At 44.8% G+C, this 17,510-nt stretch overlaps 1 protein-coding gene across 5 annotated transcripts in view; it reads left to right on the forward strand.

Annotated features, from left to right (window-relative positions):
• Positions 1–17,510, forward strand: part of RUNX2 (RUNX family transcription factor 2) — a 439,127-nt gene that overhangs the window by 266,031 nt on the left and 155,586 nt on the right. For 4 of the 5 annotated variants that reach the window (XM_060231204.1, XM_060231194.1, XM_060231212.1 and 1 more), the window contains one exon: positions 8,914–9,075. The exons of the other annotated variant lie outside the window; for it this stretch is intronic. In XM_060231204.1, coding sequence (XP_060087187.1) covers positions 8,914–9,075 — 162 coding nt within the window. The remainder of the gene's footprint in view (positions 1–8,913; positions 9,076–17,510) is intronic. 5 annotated transcript variants of the gene reach the window in all.

Raw genomic sequence — 17,510 nt, forward strand, 5'->3', positions numbered from 1 at the left:
AGGGCTTTTTAAGAATTATTCATTCTGACTTCATACTTGAGCAAAAACGTGCGTAAAACTAGTTTGTGAGTTGCTCGGCTTACACGTGCATCTCATATCTTGTGCAGAAAATCATGGTGGAAAACTGGCTACGTATATAGCTATATGAATTCTGTTCCTTTCATTAAATGGAGTTAGTTCTCCCTCTTGACCCCGCTTACTCAACTTCTAAATCCAAATTATTCCCTCCCTCTCTGCCCCCCTTCTTTCTCTCTCTCTCTCTCTCTCTCTCTCTCTCTCTCTCTCTCTCTCTCAGTGTTCCACTGGTTTGGTTTTGGAGTTTTCTTTTATGTTTAGTTAGTGATAAGCAGGGCTTTTTTGGTAGAAAAAGCCCAGCAGGAACTCATTTGCATATTAGGCCACACCCCCTGGCATCAGTATAGTTTCACATAGGGTTTTTTGTAGAAAAATCCCAGTGGGAACTCATTTGCATATTAGGTCACTCCCCCTGACACCAAGCCAGCCAGAACTGGGTTCCTGTGCGTTCCTGCTCAAAAAAAGCCGTGGTGTTAAAGAATATGAATTGGCCATTTGTTTCCTATTGTAAGTTTTGTAGTAAGTTTTGTATTGTAGCTTTTGGACTATCTAGAATACTATTGAATTTTCCAGAACAAGAAAACACATGAAATATTTAGATAAACTTTAACTCAGGAGATCCTTTGTGGAAAGAGTAGCAGGCCAACCAATGTTTATTCAAGGTGGACCCTTCCAATGAAGGGATTCCACAGTCTTCTTTGGACAGTTTTCTCCATTTGTGAATGCTCTTACAAAGTGCTTTGTACTGCCCAACTTAAAACTGCCTCCCAGTATTTCAAAGCAATTGCTTCTTGCCCTATCTGCTGTGGCATAGGTGAACCATAGGTCTTCTCTCCGAGATCCTTTTTATGTATTTATATAAAAAGATCTAAGAGCCCCATGGCGCAGAGTGGTAAAGCTGCAGTACTGCAGTCGGAGCCCTCTGCTCACGACCTGAGTTCGATCCCTGGTGGAAGCTGGGTTTTCAGGTAGCCGGCTCCAGGTTGAGTCAGCCTTCCATCCTTCCGAGGTCGGTAAAAGGAGTCCCCAGCTTGCTGGGGGGAAAGCGTAGATGACTGGGGAAGGCAATGGCAAACCACCCCGTAAAAAGTCTGCCGTGAAAACGTCGTGAAAGCAACGTCACCCCAGAGTCAGAAACGACTGGTGCTTGCACAGGGGACTACCTTTACCTTTTTAATAAAAAAGATCTAAGAGACATTTTTGTTTTCCCAAGGTGAAAAGGGTCAGGTTCCTTTTCTCTGTCTCTAGAATTTGTGCCCTAGGTCGTTTGTCATCTCTGTCCAGTAGACCCCTTGCCATTTGTGGATTTGTGACATGCAATCAGGACTGGCACCCTAGGCAAGGCTAAATTCTAGTGCCCCCCCCCCGCACCAATTTTCAAAAACAGGTGAATTGTGGGAAAAATGAAAAACACGATTTGGTGCCCTCAGAAGGCTGGCGCCCTAGGCGATTGTCTAGTTTGCCTTAGTGGCAGGGCCGACCCTGCTTGCAGTGCCACTCAGTGATTCATAGTTCAGCCACATGACCCGTCCTGTTTTAACCCCCACCACACCCTTGCCGTACATTACGTCGTTAAGTTTTGCAGAGAATGTGGTTGTTTGGCTGTGGTAAGGCAGCAGTATTTTGCTCCCCAGTCTCCATAGGGAAAAATGGAGTGCCCAGCGGACATTTCCCTTCCCCTCTCTTTCTGATAACCCTGAAGCAGGGTGAGGGCCTCCAAACTGGGGAATCCCCTGCCCCCCAACTGGGGATTGACCCGACAGCTCTCCCTGGATTCAGTATTTAAGTAATTCAAGCAACTTACCTGATGGTAGTGCTTTTTGATACATAGTTGTTTGATTGGCTGTCTTTAGAGATGAGACATTGTGCGGGGGGAGGGGGAGGTGGGGGTTGAAAAATTGTGAGGGTGGAGGAACACAAAATTTTCCCCAAATCCTTTTTTTTTTTTTAAAGATAGGGGGTTTTTTGCAATGAGAAAAAATGGAAAATATAGAATGCTGAGAAAAAAACCTCCTATGAATTATTTTCTGTTTTAGAATGGGTATAATTGCTTCTTATGGCAAATGTGTAACATGAGGACTGAAGACTTTTTTTCATTTTTTCCAGTGGAAAAATTGGGCACTTTGAAGTAGTGCTGAGGGGAAAACAACAGAAACCTTAAGAAATATTTTCTGTTTCAGTGAGAAAACTTCCTCTCCAAACGTACAGTTTTTCTAATGGAAAAATGCACTTTCTTTTGTTTGCTACAGAATTTTTTTCCCAGTCTTCAACTTTTATTTTTCCCTGCTTCTCAGATGGCAAAAATTAGATATATAGGTATGTACTGTGATAGCTTAGGAAGCAGAGGTTTGCAACTTTTTCTCAAGCATTGAGTATGCTTGCATTTTTTTAAAATAGAAAATGAAGATATTTACACTTTTAAATTATGTAAATATGGCAGATAATAGAATTTTAATATGTTAAGTTTTAAATAATGTGTTCATTTTGTTCAATTAGTACATAAGCTTTGGTTTGATAAGAAAGTAAGTATTGTATATATTTCATTGCCCTCCAAAAACAATTTCAGTTTATGCCCCCCAAAAGCACATTTCCTCCTATGGCTTCAAAATTTCTGGGGATTTTATATCTCTAGCTTTATTATTACAAATGTAATTTTTTCAGTTTGCTGTAGTGGTTAAGCGTGCAGACTCTTATCTGGGAGAACCAGGTTTGATTCCTGTCTCCTCCACATGTGCTTGCTGATGTGTCCTTGAGTCAGTCACAGATTCTCTCAGAGCTGTTCTTGGAAGAGATCTCTCAGCCCCACCTGCTTCACAGGGTGTCTGTTGTGGGGAGAGGAAGGGAAAGGAGATTGTAAACTGCTCTGAGACTCCTTCAGGTAGTGAAGGGCGGGGTATAAATCCAACCTCCCCCTTCTCCTCCACCACCATCTCCTTGAGATTAAGACTGGAAGGTTTGCCAAGTGATAAGGCTTCCATACATTTCCTACATGTTTGGATGGGTATCTATATTAGTCATCTTGACCCTGGTGTATCATACTGTTGCTCGTGATGAAAGATTTCTTTCACCTTAGTTCTCAATGTGTCTGAGTATCTGAGAAGTCAGCAAAACTAATTTCTCATAGACTGGCTTTGTGTTTCTTCATGTAACTGAAATTATTCACTCTTCTCCACTCAAGAGTATTTTACTTTTATTGAGGGGGAGGGGGGGGGAGGAATGGTCCCTGTATTGTATGGGCATGCACTCATGACAGTACGTGGCTGCGTGATCACCTCTGTGAAAGAGGAAAAAAACATAAGAATATAAGAGAAGCCATGTTGGATCAGGCCAATGGCCCATCCAGTCCAACACTCTGTGTCACACAGTGGCCAAATAGCCACTGATGGACCTCTGCTCCGTATTTTTATCCAATCCCCTCTTAAAGCTGGCTATGCTTGTAGCTGCTACCAACTCCTGTGGCAGTGAATTTCACACGTTAATCACCCTTTGGGTGAAGAAGTACTTCCTTTTATCCATTTTAACCCGACTGCTCAGCAGTTGCATTGAATACCCACGAGTTCTTGTATTGTGAGAAAGAGAGAAAAGTACTTCTTTCTCTACTTTCTCCATCCCATGCATAATCTTGTAAACCTCTATCATGTCACCCCACAGTCAACGTTTCTCCAAACTAAAGAGCCCCAAGCATTTTAACCTTTCTTCATAGGGAAAGTATTCCAACCCTTTAATCATTCTAGTTGCCCTTTTCTGGACTTTTTCCAATGCTATAATATCCTTTTTGAGGTGCGGTGACACAGTATTCCAAATGAGACCACACCATCGATTTATACAGGGGCATTACGATACTGGCTGATTTGTTTTCAGTTCCCTTCCTAATAATTCCCAGCATGGCGTTGGCCTTTTTTATTGCAATCGCACACTGTCTTGACATTTTCAGTGAGTTATCTACCATGACTCCAAGATCTCTCTCTTGGTCAGTCTCTGCCAGGTCACACCCCATCAACTTGTATTTGTAGCTGGGATTTTTGGCCCCAATGTGCATTACTCTGTACTTGGCCACATTGAACCTCATCTGCCACGTTGACGCCCACTCACCCAACCTCAAAAGATCCCTTTGGAGTGCCTCAAAATCCTCTCTGGTTCTCACCACCCTGAACAATTTAGTGTCATCTGCAAACTTGGCCACTTCACTGCTTACTCCCAACTCCAAATCATTTATGAACAAGTTAAATAGCGTGGGACACAGTACTGAGCCCTGCGGCACCCCACTGCTTACTGTTCTCCACTGCGAAGACTGCCCACAAAACAGCTCACCTGAGGAACCCTATCGCCCAAATGGTTCCATTTCCACATTTTAATTCACATCAACTACATATCCCACCCAAACCCATCACTGAAAACAACAAAAACAGAAATTCAGACCTATCTGGATATGGTTTCTCAATTTTGTAAAAAAAACCCCAAACCCCTCAAAACTGCCAATTCATGCATTAAGACTCACAAAAACAATTATTTAATGAGAGCCAGTTTGGTGTAGTGGTGAAGTGTGCAGACTCTTATCTGGGAGAACCAGGTTTGATTCCCCACTCCTCCACTTGCACTTGCTGGAATGGCCTTGAGTCAAACATGGCTCTCATAAGAGTTGTCCTTGAAAGGGCAGCTGCTGTGAAAACCCTCCCAGCCTCAGCCACCTCACAGGGTGTCTGTTGTGGGGGGAGAAGATATAGGAGATTGTAAGCTGCTCTGAGTCTCTGATTCAGAGAGAAGGGCGGGGTATAAATCTGCAGTCTTTCTTCTATTTAAATCTTTCAAAGTACACAAGCAATATTTGGTGTTGTAAAATCATGGAGGTAAAAAAGGGACGAAGATCTATAGCAGGCCATGAAAATCTCCAGCTCAGAGGACTATCTTCCCCACTTCAGGGGAAAGGAATCTTATTGCTGGCTGATAAACAGGACTCTTGGCCAAGATTCCTGTTGGTTTATATATGAGGAAGAACTTGTATCAGTTTTCTGATAACTTAACCCAGATACCGCTGCTGACCCCCAAACTCTCAGCATCCTCCTGTGGATCAGAAATGCCTTTTGCGCTAACAAAGAGTTAAAAGGAAATGTTAGAACAAGACAGAGTCTGTTTTCATTTCCCTCTTGGTTGGGATGGCTAAGAACACCGCGTTTGGGATCCAGAATAATATTTGGGCTAGATTACAAGGTCGCATTGCCTAGCAGGGGTGCTCTATGACTTCAATATTGAATAAAAATGGCTATCTGATCAGCTGATTTCATTTCACCATGTTGAGTAGCATATAAACCCACAGCGATTTTCATTATTTCTACAGGGCTTTGGAGCTAGCAGGCTCACCCCCTTTGTTTCCAGTAGAATTTCGGTTCCCACGCAGTCTTGGTTTGGCTCAAAATTGTATTGAGAAGGGCTGGTTTGATTGAACGAGGACGGCCTTTGATTTTGGGGTAGTTCTCCTTTTCAGGGTCTGCTCTGGACCAGTGATAAGTCTCAAGTTGTTAGATCCCAGTAGGCAGCCGTGTTGGTCTGAAGCAATAGAACAAAACAGTAGACAAGTGCGCCTTTAAGACCAACTAAGTTTTATTCAGAATGTAAGCTTTCGTATGCTCTTAAGCAGACTTCATCAGACAAATGAGAATGGAAGCAGCAGTTCTTAATATAAGTGGGCAGTGTAGAATGGTTTCTTAAGAAACCATGCCCTCTATTTAAGCTAACAAAGCCAGAATGTTAACTAGATTTATGGCACCTCGCACCTACAACAGCAGTCTGCTTTTTATCACCCTCCAGTGTTTTTTCAGCCCTTTTTTGTCCTAACACTAACAAACACAGATCCCTATTTGTGATTCTTTTAATCTGCTAAAAATATTCCCATGATTTGACACTGCCCACTTATATTAAGAATTGCTGCTTCCCATTCCCATTTTGTCTGATGAAGTCTGCTTAAGAGCATACGAAAGCTTACATCCTGAATAAAACTTAGTTGGTCTTAAAGATGAACTTGTCTTCTGCTTTGTTCTAACTCTCAAGTTGTGTTTGCTAAATATTTTTTCAGTTGAAACCAGGGGAGAGTCTTTTAAAAAGGCTGATTGGGAAGCAATTACCAGCCCTTGCATAACGACTAATATTACTATTGCCCTGTGAAGGATTCTCAGATAAGCCCCTTAGTAGTACCGTCTGTACAACCTTGGCATTGTTAAAGCAAAAGTTCATTGCATTAGTAAGTATTCTTTAGACTCAAGGGTGGTGTTTATGTCTGATGTTTCTATGACGGAGCCTTAATGCAAAGGACAGAGGGAAGGAAAATCCTCCCAAAATTAAAATGAAAGGGGCTTGTGCTATATCTAATATATAGTTAGCATTACTTCAAGGAAGTATCGACTTTCCAGACATCTCTTCAAACAAATAGTGTCTGAACAGCAAAAACTGGGGCGGGGGGGGGGGGGGGTAGGATGACTAAAGCTACAAAGTTTTGCTCTGTGGAATGGGAGAAAAAAGGATTTTCTTATAACAAGACGAATTTCCTGCAACGGGGGCGTTTCATTGCCATGTAGTGATCATATTTCTGTCAGCAAAACAAAGACTTGAGGTTCTGCTAACTTAATATGAAAAATCCTGAATAAAAGGTGGAAGTGGTGTGTTGCTTTACAAGTAGTAGAAATGATCTTGAAAGGATAAGTGTTTACTATGCAAAGATTGACTTGACAGCCAGTAAGAGGTGCATCAATCAGAAAGCAGATTTCTTACCTAGAAACTGCTTTCGGTTCTTTCTCAATCTTAAAGAGAGAGAGAGAGAGAGAGAGAAACCAAATGCTGATCAGGAATTAGTGAATCCCTAGAAACTAATAAAATATGTCCCATTTCTCTTACCCAGTGCAGCGTAGCAGAAAATCCGTCTATACTGAAATTAAAAACTGGAAATTATTTCCTTCAAAACAGGTTGTCAAAAGGGCATTTGTATGTGCGTGTTCATATTTTTTTTTGGGGGGGGGGCAGAATCATGTTTTGAATGTCACATTATTTTTTGAGACTTTACTGTAAATAATTGGACTGATATCCAGATGTGACTTCCCCCCAAATGAACACTGAAGGTATTATTCATGGCACTTTTCTACTTGGATCGATTTTACAATACTGGAAATCGGGGGGGGGGTTTTGTTTTGTTTTTTTTAATTATATTGAAACTGGATAAGAATTTGACAGAGGTTGCTCACAGCTTTTTGTTTTTCTCCCCACTCTTGAAAATGGATTTTGTAAGATTCAGCTTCAGGTCTTAACATGCAGATAAGACTCCATGTTCCAAAAAAAAAAAAAGGAAAACAGCTTGTGATGAGATATTGATATTAACAGAGCTTTGAACTAGCAGTAGAAGACCTAAATAGGGGGGGGGGGGCAGATATTGTGAAGTGGGAAGGAAGTGGGGAGGAGACAAGGGCAGCATGACTTTTAAAGAGTAAAAGGGGTTGGCCTTTAAAATGTCGGGAAGGCGCTTCACCGCCCCTTCCCCAGCCTTAAACTTGTGAAAATGGAGGGGGGAGGAGGCGCCGCGGAGAGCGTGGTGGTGACGCCACACGGCACTGCATGGGGGAGCAGGGCTGTGCTGTCCGGTTGCTAACAGGCCGCGGACCAGTCCGCAGGCCGGGGATTGGGAACCCCTGCTCTAGGGCAGGGGGGAGATGGAGGATGAAAGCCTTCTTCCTGTGTCACGTCTATTGTTTTTCTCCCGTTGTCCACACGAGGCACAGAGCTTCCTGGCATCTTCCTATCGTGCCCAGACAACTTCCAGGTAGAGACCATGTTCGAACTAAGCTGAGTTATCTCGGATAGAAGGCTGTGGCTTGTTGGAAGGCAAAGACTCACCGCAGTTTATTTCCCCTCATCTACAAGTCAGCAAAACGTACTTCCCTCTACATAGTCAGCATTAGTTCTGTCAGATGCCGTGTGGTGGTGCTGCGTTTACGGGGCGTGCAGAATCCATTTTGGGGTTTGCAGGAGTAAAGCCAAGCAGGAGGTCCAAGATCTTGAATGGAGATTGAAATGTGGAACTCTGAAACCCCTTTCCCTCATTCTGTGTTTATTTCTGCTGTGTTCCTTGAGTTTCCTGGAGCCCAAAAGACTTCCAAAGGATTTCCAAAATGGCCAGCACTTACTTCCGCTTTCCATAGGCAACTTCATGTGCGTCCTTTCTCACCGAAGATGTAATGAAAGGTTAAAAGAACATCCCTGTGCAGCCTCCTAAAGTCCAATCAGGAAAAGGAAGTTAATGCCTCCACCGATAGACTGTTCCATCCCTATATCTTATTTTTACCTCTCTGAAGTCCGACTCTACTAAACAGGGGCGGAATTCTAGCAGGAGCTCCTTTGCATAGTAGGCCACACACACCGTTGATGTAGCCAATCCTCCCAAGAGCTTACAAAAAAAGAGCCTCGTAAGCGCTTGGAGGATTGGCTACATCAGGGGTGTGTGGCCTAATATGCAAAGGAGCCCCTGCTAGACACACCCCTGATGTAGCCAATCCTCCAAGAGCTTACAAAAAAGAGCCTTCTAAGCTCTTGGAGGATTGGCTACATCAGGGGTGTGTGGCGTAATATGCAAAGGAGCTCCTGCTAGAATTCCACCTCTGCTACTAATCCTTTCAGTGCTACAACAGTGTTAGTCTATGAAGTCATGAAGTAAAACAGACCCCGGGGTCTTCCATATCCATTCCCTCCTTTATTTTAGTTTATTTTTAAAGGTATTTAGGCTCTTACCTCCACCCGCTGGTGCTGTCTGCAAGGCTTTTGGTTTTAAATTCCTTTTTCTCTTTTGTTTTTTGTTTGTAGACCCCAGACAAGCACAGTCCTCCCCTCCATGGTCCTATGACCAGTCTTACCCGTCATACTTGAGCCAGATGACTTCACCATCCATTCATTCCACAACTCCCCTGTCCTCCACACGAGGCACGGGGCTTCCTGCCATCACCGATGTGCCCAGACGGCTCTCAGGTAAAGACCGTGTTTGAACTCAAATGGCTGTCTCAGGTAGAGACAGAGCAGGAGACAGGGGTAGCCAGGGCTGCTCAGGATTTACTGTAGCGTATCGACCATTACCTCTGAGCTATCTGAAGTAGATAGAGGTTGGTCCATAAGTTCAGCCCCTTCATCTTATTTTGCCTTTGTGGTCTCAGTTGCTGAGATCACAATATCTCGGGGCTGGCTTCAGTCTGTTCTGTTTTCAGCAAGGGATGCGTTCTTCTGTTTATCTTTTTAATACTTTTAAGTTTATTAAAAAATTTTAACCATAACAATAACCGAGCAACAAAACGCAGACAAAACTGACAGGAAGAAAACAGAGCGAGACTCGCATCGCTAAAATCGTAGCATTTACAAAGACAGTTGTTTAACTTACAATTCCAAACGAGGTACAAATACATAATAAATAAAAGTCTAAATATTTCTTAGGTAATTTACATTCCACATTATCCTGCGAAGTAATATACTGAAAAAAAGAGAACCATTTCTCTTTAGAGTTATGCAAATTCTGTTTATTTTTATGTAAATGAAAACATTTTCTTCCTTTTGGGGGTCAGTCCCTCTTTAAATCTTTTGTTTCACACTAAAAAGAAATTTGGATTACGCATTACAGACAAAGGTCTACAATAATGGATCTAATAGGTCTAAGGCTTAAATCACGGGTGTTACAACTCATTTGTTATGAGGGCCGGATCTGACACAAATGTGACCTTGTTGGGCTGGGCCATGTTGAGCCAGGCCGTGTGTGTTCCTATTTAACATTTGGTAGCAGAGATAGAAACTTTATAAAGGGCACAGACAAATACAATTAAAGATTTTTTTAAAAAAAATCTTAAACTAAAACACGCTTAAAACATTAGCACTCGGTCTTAAATGTGCTTTCTTTGTATTTCTCCCATGGGATCTGGGGAACTGGGCAAAGGAAGCTCTGGCTCTTTCCTTCCTTCACCAGGGGACTTGGGGAGGAGCCTCAGCCAATAGAAGGAAGGGAGGCTTGGCTCAGTAGCTCTGCTGTGCGATTGAGAGAGCCTGGCAAAACAAGCTGTGATGCAGAAGGGAGTAAGAGAGAGAAAGAAGGAAGCAGATGACAGCCAGCTGCTTGGGGGCCTGATTTGGCCCCCGGACTGCATGTTTGACACCCCTGGGTTAAAGGCATTTAAAAAAACCCGGATAGTTTGGAAAAGCCTCTTCAGCTGACTGCTGTGTAGCTAAGATTCCTGTCAGAGGCTGAGTTCTTTCAGGATATAATGCCCTTCTGAAATGGATGGGATGATAACTCCATGGAACAATGAAAAGGGAATAGGAAGTCATTCTAGCAGCATAGCACCCGACAATACCAACACAAATATGAGTCATATAGAATCGACAAGGTGACATATATACACATACAGGCACACCCACGAGTACTCTGGTGATCCGTCTCTGGGTAAAACAATCTGGTTGCCGTATTGTAACACAGCATAGTTACGGCCATTCTCTGTATTTTGTCACATGAGGGGGGGACTCAGAGAAAAGGGGCCCCAGCTCTTCTAGAACACGAACTCTCTAAAGAGACAGGTGTGGAAATGGGGGACCGATCTGCCTGAGGTATGTGTAACAGGAGGAAAGCTTTATGATTCGTTATTAAAGCGTGAAGGACTCTCACGACTTCTATCCGCTCCCTTGATCCCCGCCCTGGTTTTGCTATTGTTACTGTCCCAGACGCTCTCATCTTGGACACCTGTTTGATTCCCAGCCAGGTGAACGTCTGTCTTGGGGGTTTCCCTGCCTCCCCCTCCCCTTTCTCCACATAGCTCAGACACAGGGCTGTATAAATGTTACTTCACCTCACTGCGTCCCTGACAGGCTGAACCGCAGCCAAGAGGCATAGGTGGGATCTGATTACTTTAAAAAGATTCTTCCATTTCTTTTGTGTTTTAGTAGAGGGATGTTCCCCCCCCACCCCCCAATTTCAGAACAAAAGCTCAGGAAAACCCTTTTTGGCCTCTGTTCTTCAGCGTGTCCTTCAGAGACCAGGAGACATCCATAGTGATTTGCCAGTTGGGGAAACTCAAAATCACAACTTCTGGACACATCAGCCAGCCATCTCTGCTTTTAGAGGCTCACCCCAATTAACAATTAAGCCAAGTAGACACTGGCCCACGCCATTAGGGGACCTGGGCCAGCTCCCCCCCTGCCCCCCCCCCCGCTGCTTGCAGCCCTCCCAGGCTGCACACGCGGCAAGCAACTGAGCTGCTCTTTGCCCAGCTCGCCTGGTGCAGCTGCTGCTGGCGTCATCACCAAGTTTGCCTCTCTCTGCTTCTCCCCCACAGCTTTGTCCAAGGGGCTTTTGAGAAAGTGCCTGCTAGCTGCAGCGGGGGCGGTGGGGCGGGTGCTCCGACTCTGAGATAATCTGCAAGGCGGTCTCCAAGATTTTGACCGCCTAGGGGCCTCCACAGGGTTTAATCCGGCACTGCTAACCCAGACCAAATCGTTGACTTTAGCAGGCAGGCCGTCTTTGCTTTGCTCAACTCTCCCAACATCCTGGAGCTTTAGGCTTGTCTGAGGAGTTATTTTTGTAGGCTTGCCGCTGGCAGTCCCTTTGGGGGAATAGGCAAGAGGGGACGGCAGCAGCTGTGGAGGTTTGTTGCCCTGAAGCCCTTGCTTGTCAGTGTGCATTCAGACATGAATGCCTCTCTAGCAGAAGAGCCCGAGTGCTTAGAAGTCCTACTTTCGTCGTGCTGAGAGCAGTCTGGCCTTCCTACCCCCCAACCCCAATCCTTCACCTTCAGAGCAGTGGTTGATTCCTTCGTTTTTGTCCTAGTACTTTTCTCTTTGCCAAAGAAACTGGAGCTGAGTTGTTGAGTTTCATGGCACACTTAGCTGCACTGGGCTTTCGTGAACCAAAGAATCTGGCCTCAAAGTGAAAGATAAATCCTTCCAGACTACAGACTAGGGGTGGCCAAACATGCTTTAATGTAAGAGCCACATAAAATAAATGTCAGATGTCTGAGAGCCACATAGACACGAACATCAGATGTCTGAGAGCAGGCAAGGAAGGAAGGAAGATAGATGAGTTAGGGAGAGAGAGGTGGAAAGAAAGCAACTTTAACTGCATTCTCCAAGCTGATGGCTGATGGGGTGGTGAGGGCTTCAAGAGCCACACAGCATGTGTGAAAGAGCCACAGTTTGGCCACCCCTGCTACAGACTGTGAAGGTGTTAAAAGAAAAAAGAGACAACAGTGGACCTTATTCCTTTTTCTACCTGCTGATAACATGCCAGCAACCCCTTTCTATGTTAACTTAGTTGCAGAGGAGTCACTGGGCTGCATCCAGACTAAACCGGAAATCTCTGCTAATTCCTCTTCATGTCGACAGATACTTCAAGGAACAGATACCGATTCCTCACTAGCATTGCTCTGTCCCTGGGCTTCTGCTTTCCCCGGCTCAAGCAATCGATTCTCCACCAGTTGCTGCGTGGGTGCATTTTGATCCGTGGCTCCCTCCAGTTTCCCCCGCAGCTTCCGGATCACCAGAAAACAAGATCAAGAAGCCACGGGGGAAATTGGAGGGAACTGTGGATCAAAATGCGCCCGCGCAGCAACTGGTGGGGAATCGATTGCTTGAGCTAGGCAAAGCAGAAGCCAGGGGACGGAGCAACTGCTAGCGAGGATTCAGTCAGGATTTTGTGGAGATCAGTAGGGCTGCATCAGGGGGAGGGAGGAAGCAAAGCTCCCTTCTGACAGTGGAAGATTTAGCCTTGAGTGCAGCCCCCTGGTCTGTGTACCCTCCTCTAGGGCTGTTTCTCAGCCAAGACATATGAAGCTGCCTTATACCAAGGTCAAGGTTGTCTACTCAGCAGCTCTCCAAGGTCTCAGGTGGAGGTCTTTCACATTATCTTCTGCCTGATCCTTTTAGGTGGAGATGCTGAGTATTGAACCTGGGGCCTTCTGCGCACATCCATGTAGATGCTCTACCGCTGAGCCACTGCCTCTCCATCGCTGCAGAACAAGAAGGGTACTAATGCACAACAGGAGCTAGTTTGTTCCCAGCTATCAGCAGTGAGGGAATCCCTTGGTGGGTCTGCACTGCTGTCATCCAGATCTAGGCCAAGCCTCTGTGCCAACTAAGAGCTGAACCCGGCTATTGGTGTCATGGGCCCATGACATGATAGATATACCTTGTTTGGGGGTGACAGAGCACCTGAACCAGCCCTGTCCTCCTGTCACCACTGCAGTAATGCCAGAGGGTAATGTTAATGGGACTAACATGGGAAGAACATATGTGGCCAATGACTCATGGGTCCGTCAGGGTAAATTATGATGATATGATGATATTGGAATTATATCCTGCCCTACACTCTGAATTTCAGAGTCTCAGAGCAGCTCACAATCTCCTTTATCTTCCTCCCCCACAACAGACACCCTATGATGTGGGTGGGGCTGAGAGGGCTCTCACAGCAGCTGCCCTTTCAAGGGCAACCTCTGCGAGAGCTACGGCTGACCCAAGGCCATTCCAGCAGGTGCAAGTGGAGGAGTGGGGAATCAAACACGGTTCTCCCAGTTAAGAGTCCACACACTTAACCACTACACCAAACTGGCTCTCAAATTGGAAAGTAGTGTTAGCAGGAAAGTAGTGTTAAATCGGAAAGAGTTTTTCCTGATGTACAGTACAGCCCTATTTCCATTCTTGTGTCAACAATCTCTGTCAGATAAATAGTTAGGTGCATTAATCTAAATAGCTGACTGGGGTTTTTAATGTGTTTTGGGGGGGAGGGGGAGACTTATTCTCTTGAAATTTACTCAGGATTCCAGGAATATTCCTGCAACCGTTCTGCTTGCCCTGTTGGCTTCCAGATATGTTATACTTCACAAGGCAATCTTGTGTACCAGCACTACACGGATGTTTGTCACAATGAACAAAACATTTGAAGGGGAAACATTCATCCCTAAATATTATTTTATTTATTGACAACATTTACCTGCTGCCTTTCTGCCCAAATCTGGGCCACTAATATAGGGTTGCCAATCCCCAGGTGGGGGCAGGGGATCCCCTGGCTTGGAGGCCCTCCCCCCACTTCAGGGTTGTCAGAAAGCGGGGGAGGGGAGGGAAATGCCTGCTGGGAAATCTATTATTCCCTATGGAGATTTATTCCTATAGAAAATCATGAATTGATCCGTGGGTATCTGGGGCTCTGGGGGGGGGCTGTGTTTTGGGGTAGAGGCACCACATTTTCAGTATAGCATCTAGTGCCTCTCCCCAAAATACCCCCCAAGTTTCAAAAAGATTGGACCAGGGGGCCCAATTCTATGAGCCCCAAAAGAAGGTGCCCCTACATTATTTCCTTTGGAAGGAAGGAATTGAAAAGGTGTGCCGTCCCTTTAAATGTGACGGCCAGAACTTCCTTTGGAGTTCAATTATGCTTGTCACAGCCTTGCTCTTGGCTCCACCCCCAAAGTCTCCTGGTTCCACCCCCAAAGTCCCCAGATATTTCTTAAATTGGACTTGGCAACCCTACACTAATAGCAGCTAAAAATCAAACACAAAATGTGATGATTCCACAATCACACTATGCCAAAAGGATCAAGAGCTTTATTGGAACAACACAAGGCCTTTCCGGGCCTCTGCTTGAGTAAAATCTATCAGCGACAACCAGAACAGGAAGTGAAACCAAATTACAGCACAGGCTTCTCGGCCTTCAGGGATCAGGCGGAAATAGCTAAACAGTTCAATAAGGGAACAGCACCAAATTCACAGCTTGCCACAATATAACACAAAGCATTATAAAAACACATTATAAACCCAATTAAAACTAAAACTAAAGCACTTAGATAGAACACAAAGGAGAGGGGGTGGCATGATATAACCTGATCTCTTCAGATCTCAGAAAGCTACACAGGTTCAGTACTTGGATGGGAGACCATCAAGGAAGGCTCTGCAGAGGAAGGCAATGGCACACCACCTCTGCTTCTTACTTGCTTTGAAAACCACTTTATGGGGTCACCAAAAATAGACTGTGATTTGATGGTGTTTTACACACACATAGAACACAAAGTGATTTAAATGTAAGGAAAGAAGGAGAAAACGCTAGATAAAAGAAAGGCTTTACCCACTGGTGGAAGAGTAGGATTGCCAGGTCCTACTCAGAAAATGCCAGGAGACTCTGGGGATGAAACCTGGAAACTTTCCCATTCCCTAAAATAAATAAATAATACAGCAGTGCAGTTCCCCTGAATACAGTCCTCACTTCCTCATCCCCCACCAGCTTTACTTCCACTAAATGAAAGTGAACACACATACAAAGCAGCCAAAACAAACTGTTTACAAGCCCACACTTTTGTGATCTTATTGCAGCAATCACTTTACCCAAGGGAGTTGCTGAATGTAACAATCTTCTGTATTTCCACCAACTTTTTCAAACTAACACAGGAAAATAGGAGAGAGAGAAGTACAGGAGAGAGGTCTAGGGGTGGATTTTTCCTCCATCCCATAATCAGGTTCTAGTTAGCTTTTTACTATCCATTTAACTATACAACAACTTCTAAATACAGAGACTGTACTCTCTTCCTCTCTCACACATTCACTGGGTAGAGCCACATGGCTCTGCCTGCTCACCCCTCCCCTTGCAGCTTTCACGTCCTGCTGAGATTTAAAGGCATACACACATTCCAAAACACACACCATAAGCTAAACCTGCTCAGATCTTGGCTGTTGGGGCAGAGCTTCTCCTCTCTAGCCGGTGGCAGGATGGAGCCTGCAAAACTGGGGGATCCCCTGCCCAGACCTGTTGTATAGCAGTGATAGAAGAGGATGGGCGAACATCCTGGGCGGGGGGAGTTCCGTAATTTGGGGCCATGACCAAGAAGGCCATATCTTGGGTTGTCACCCAACAGACCACAAAAAGAGTGAGGAATCGGTCAGAATTTTGTGGAGATACTTGAAGCAGGACCTCAGAGAAGACTAGTATGTCTGGATGGGAGTAGGCAGGTCCTTTATGATACTGGTTCCAAGCCATATAGGACTTTAAGAATCAAAAACAGGCCCTTGAGTTGAGCCTGGAAACAAATGAGGAGCCAGTGCAAATGAATCAAGACTGAAGTGATACGGTCCCTATGAGCCTCTTGGAGATAGGTACTGGGGAATCCCTAATGACTGCAGCGTCTTAGTATGCGCCTACTGCACACTGGGAGTGATGTATCTCCCCTTCATATTTCCCATGTTTGTCTGGCAGATGGTGGCATCCCACAGCGTTGTTGAGCGGCCACATAAAACATAAACATTCGGCCCTGGTTGTGGCTACTCAGTCCCAGCGCCATGTCAGCTAGCTGCCCCAGTGATCACTTCCTTCACATTCACCCCTACTTCCCAGCCTGCCCCCTCCTCTCACAGCTTCTACATGAAGAAGAAGAATTGCAGATTTATACCCTGCCCTCCTCTCTGAATCAGAGACTCAGAGCAGCTTACAATCTTCTACATCTTCTCCCCCCACAACGGACACCCTGTGAGGTGGGTGGGGCTGAGAGGGCTCTCCTAGCAGCTTCCCCTTCAAGGACAACCTCTGCCCCAATTATGGCTAACCCAAGGCCATTCCAGCAGGTGCAAGTTGAGGTACACGACAAAGCAGAGTCCAGTAGCATTTTTTAAGACCCACAAAATTTTATTCAGAATGTAAGCTTTTGTGTACTCTAAGCACACTTCAGACAGTAGGATGGAATGGCAAGCAGTCCTAAATAGAGAGAAAGCGGGCCGTGAATCAGCATGCAAAACCATGGAAATGTCCCTTAGCAGATTAAAAGAATCACAAGCCGGGCCTATCGACTGCCAGCCTGTGTCCACTGGGCTAAAAAACCAAAAAATAGTAATAAACGCCAGAAGATGTCCATTAAGTATCCCGCAACAAATGAAAGTCTGCTCTAGGTTAAAAGAAGGGCATATGGTTATCAGAGGCTTAATTTAAACACGTAACACACATATAAAAACATCATTCTAGTTTGCCATTTTAAAAAAAATGCGTTAAAATAGTGGATGGGTATATCTAATGAGATAAGCAGCCAGTGTCCCTTATTTGAATATGTCAATACAAAAAAACATTTTTCTGACACACTATTCTAAAAGAGAAATACATTGGGATACTGTGGATATATAGCTATACTTGGTGAAAGTGAGTTTAGTATATGTAATGAGATAGAAATCCAATATCCCTGTTCAGTCCCGGGGAGGTGTTCGTTCCAAGTTCCATAATCATTTGTCACTCAGCAGTTGCCCTCTCCATTCTGTTCTCTTGCAACAGCCTCTGTCCCCACTTCACCTTCCGCTGTTCTTGAGAAGTAGAAACATACCACAGCCTATAGTGGGCAAGGAACCCCCCCCCCCCATCGTTGGCCAGTCCCTACAAAATCCAGGCTTAAAAGCATAGCTGTATCTTTAAC

Source organism: Heteronotia binoei, chromosome 1 (genome assembly GCF_032191835.1).
Source record: "Heteronotia binoei isolate CCM8104 ecotype False Entrance Well chromosome 1, APGP_CSIRO_Hbin_v1, whole genome shotgun sequence".
Lineage (NCBI taxonomy): Eukaryota > Metazoa > Chordata > Lepidosauria > Squamata > Gekkonidae > Heteronotia > Heteronotia binoei.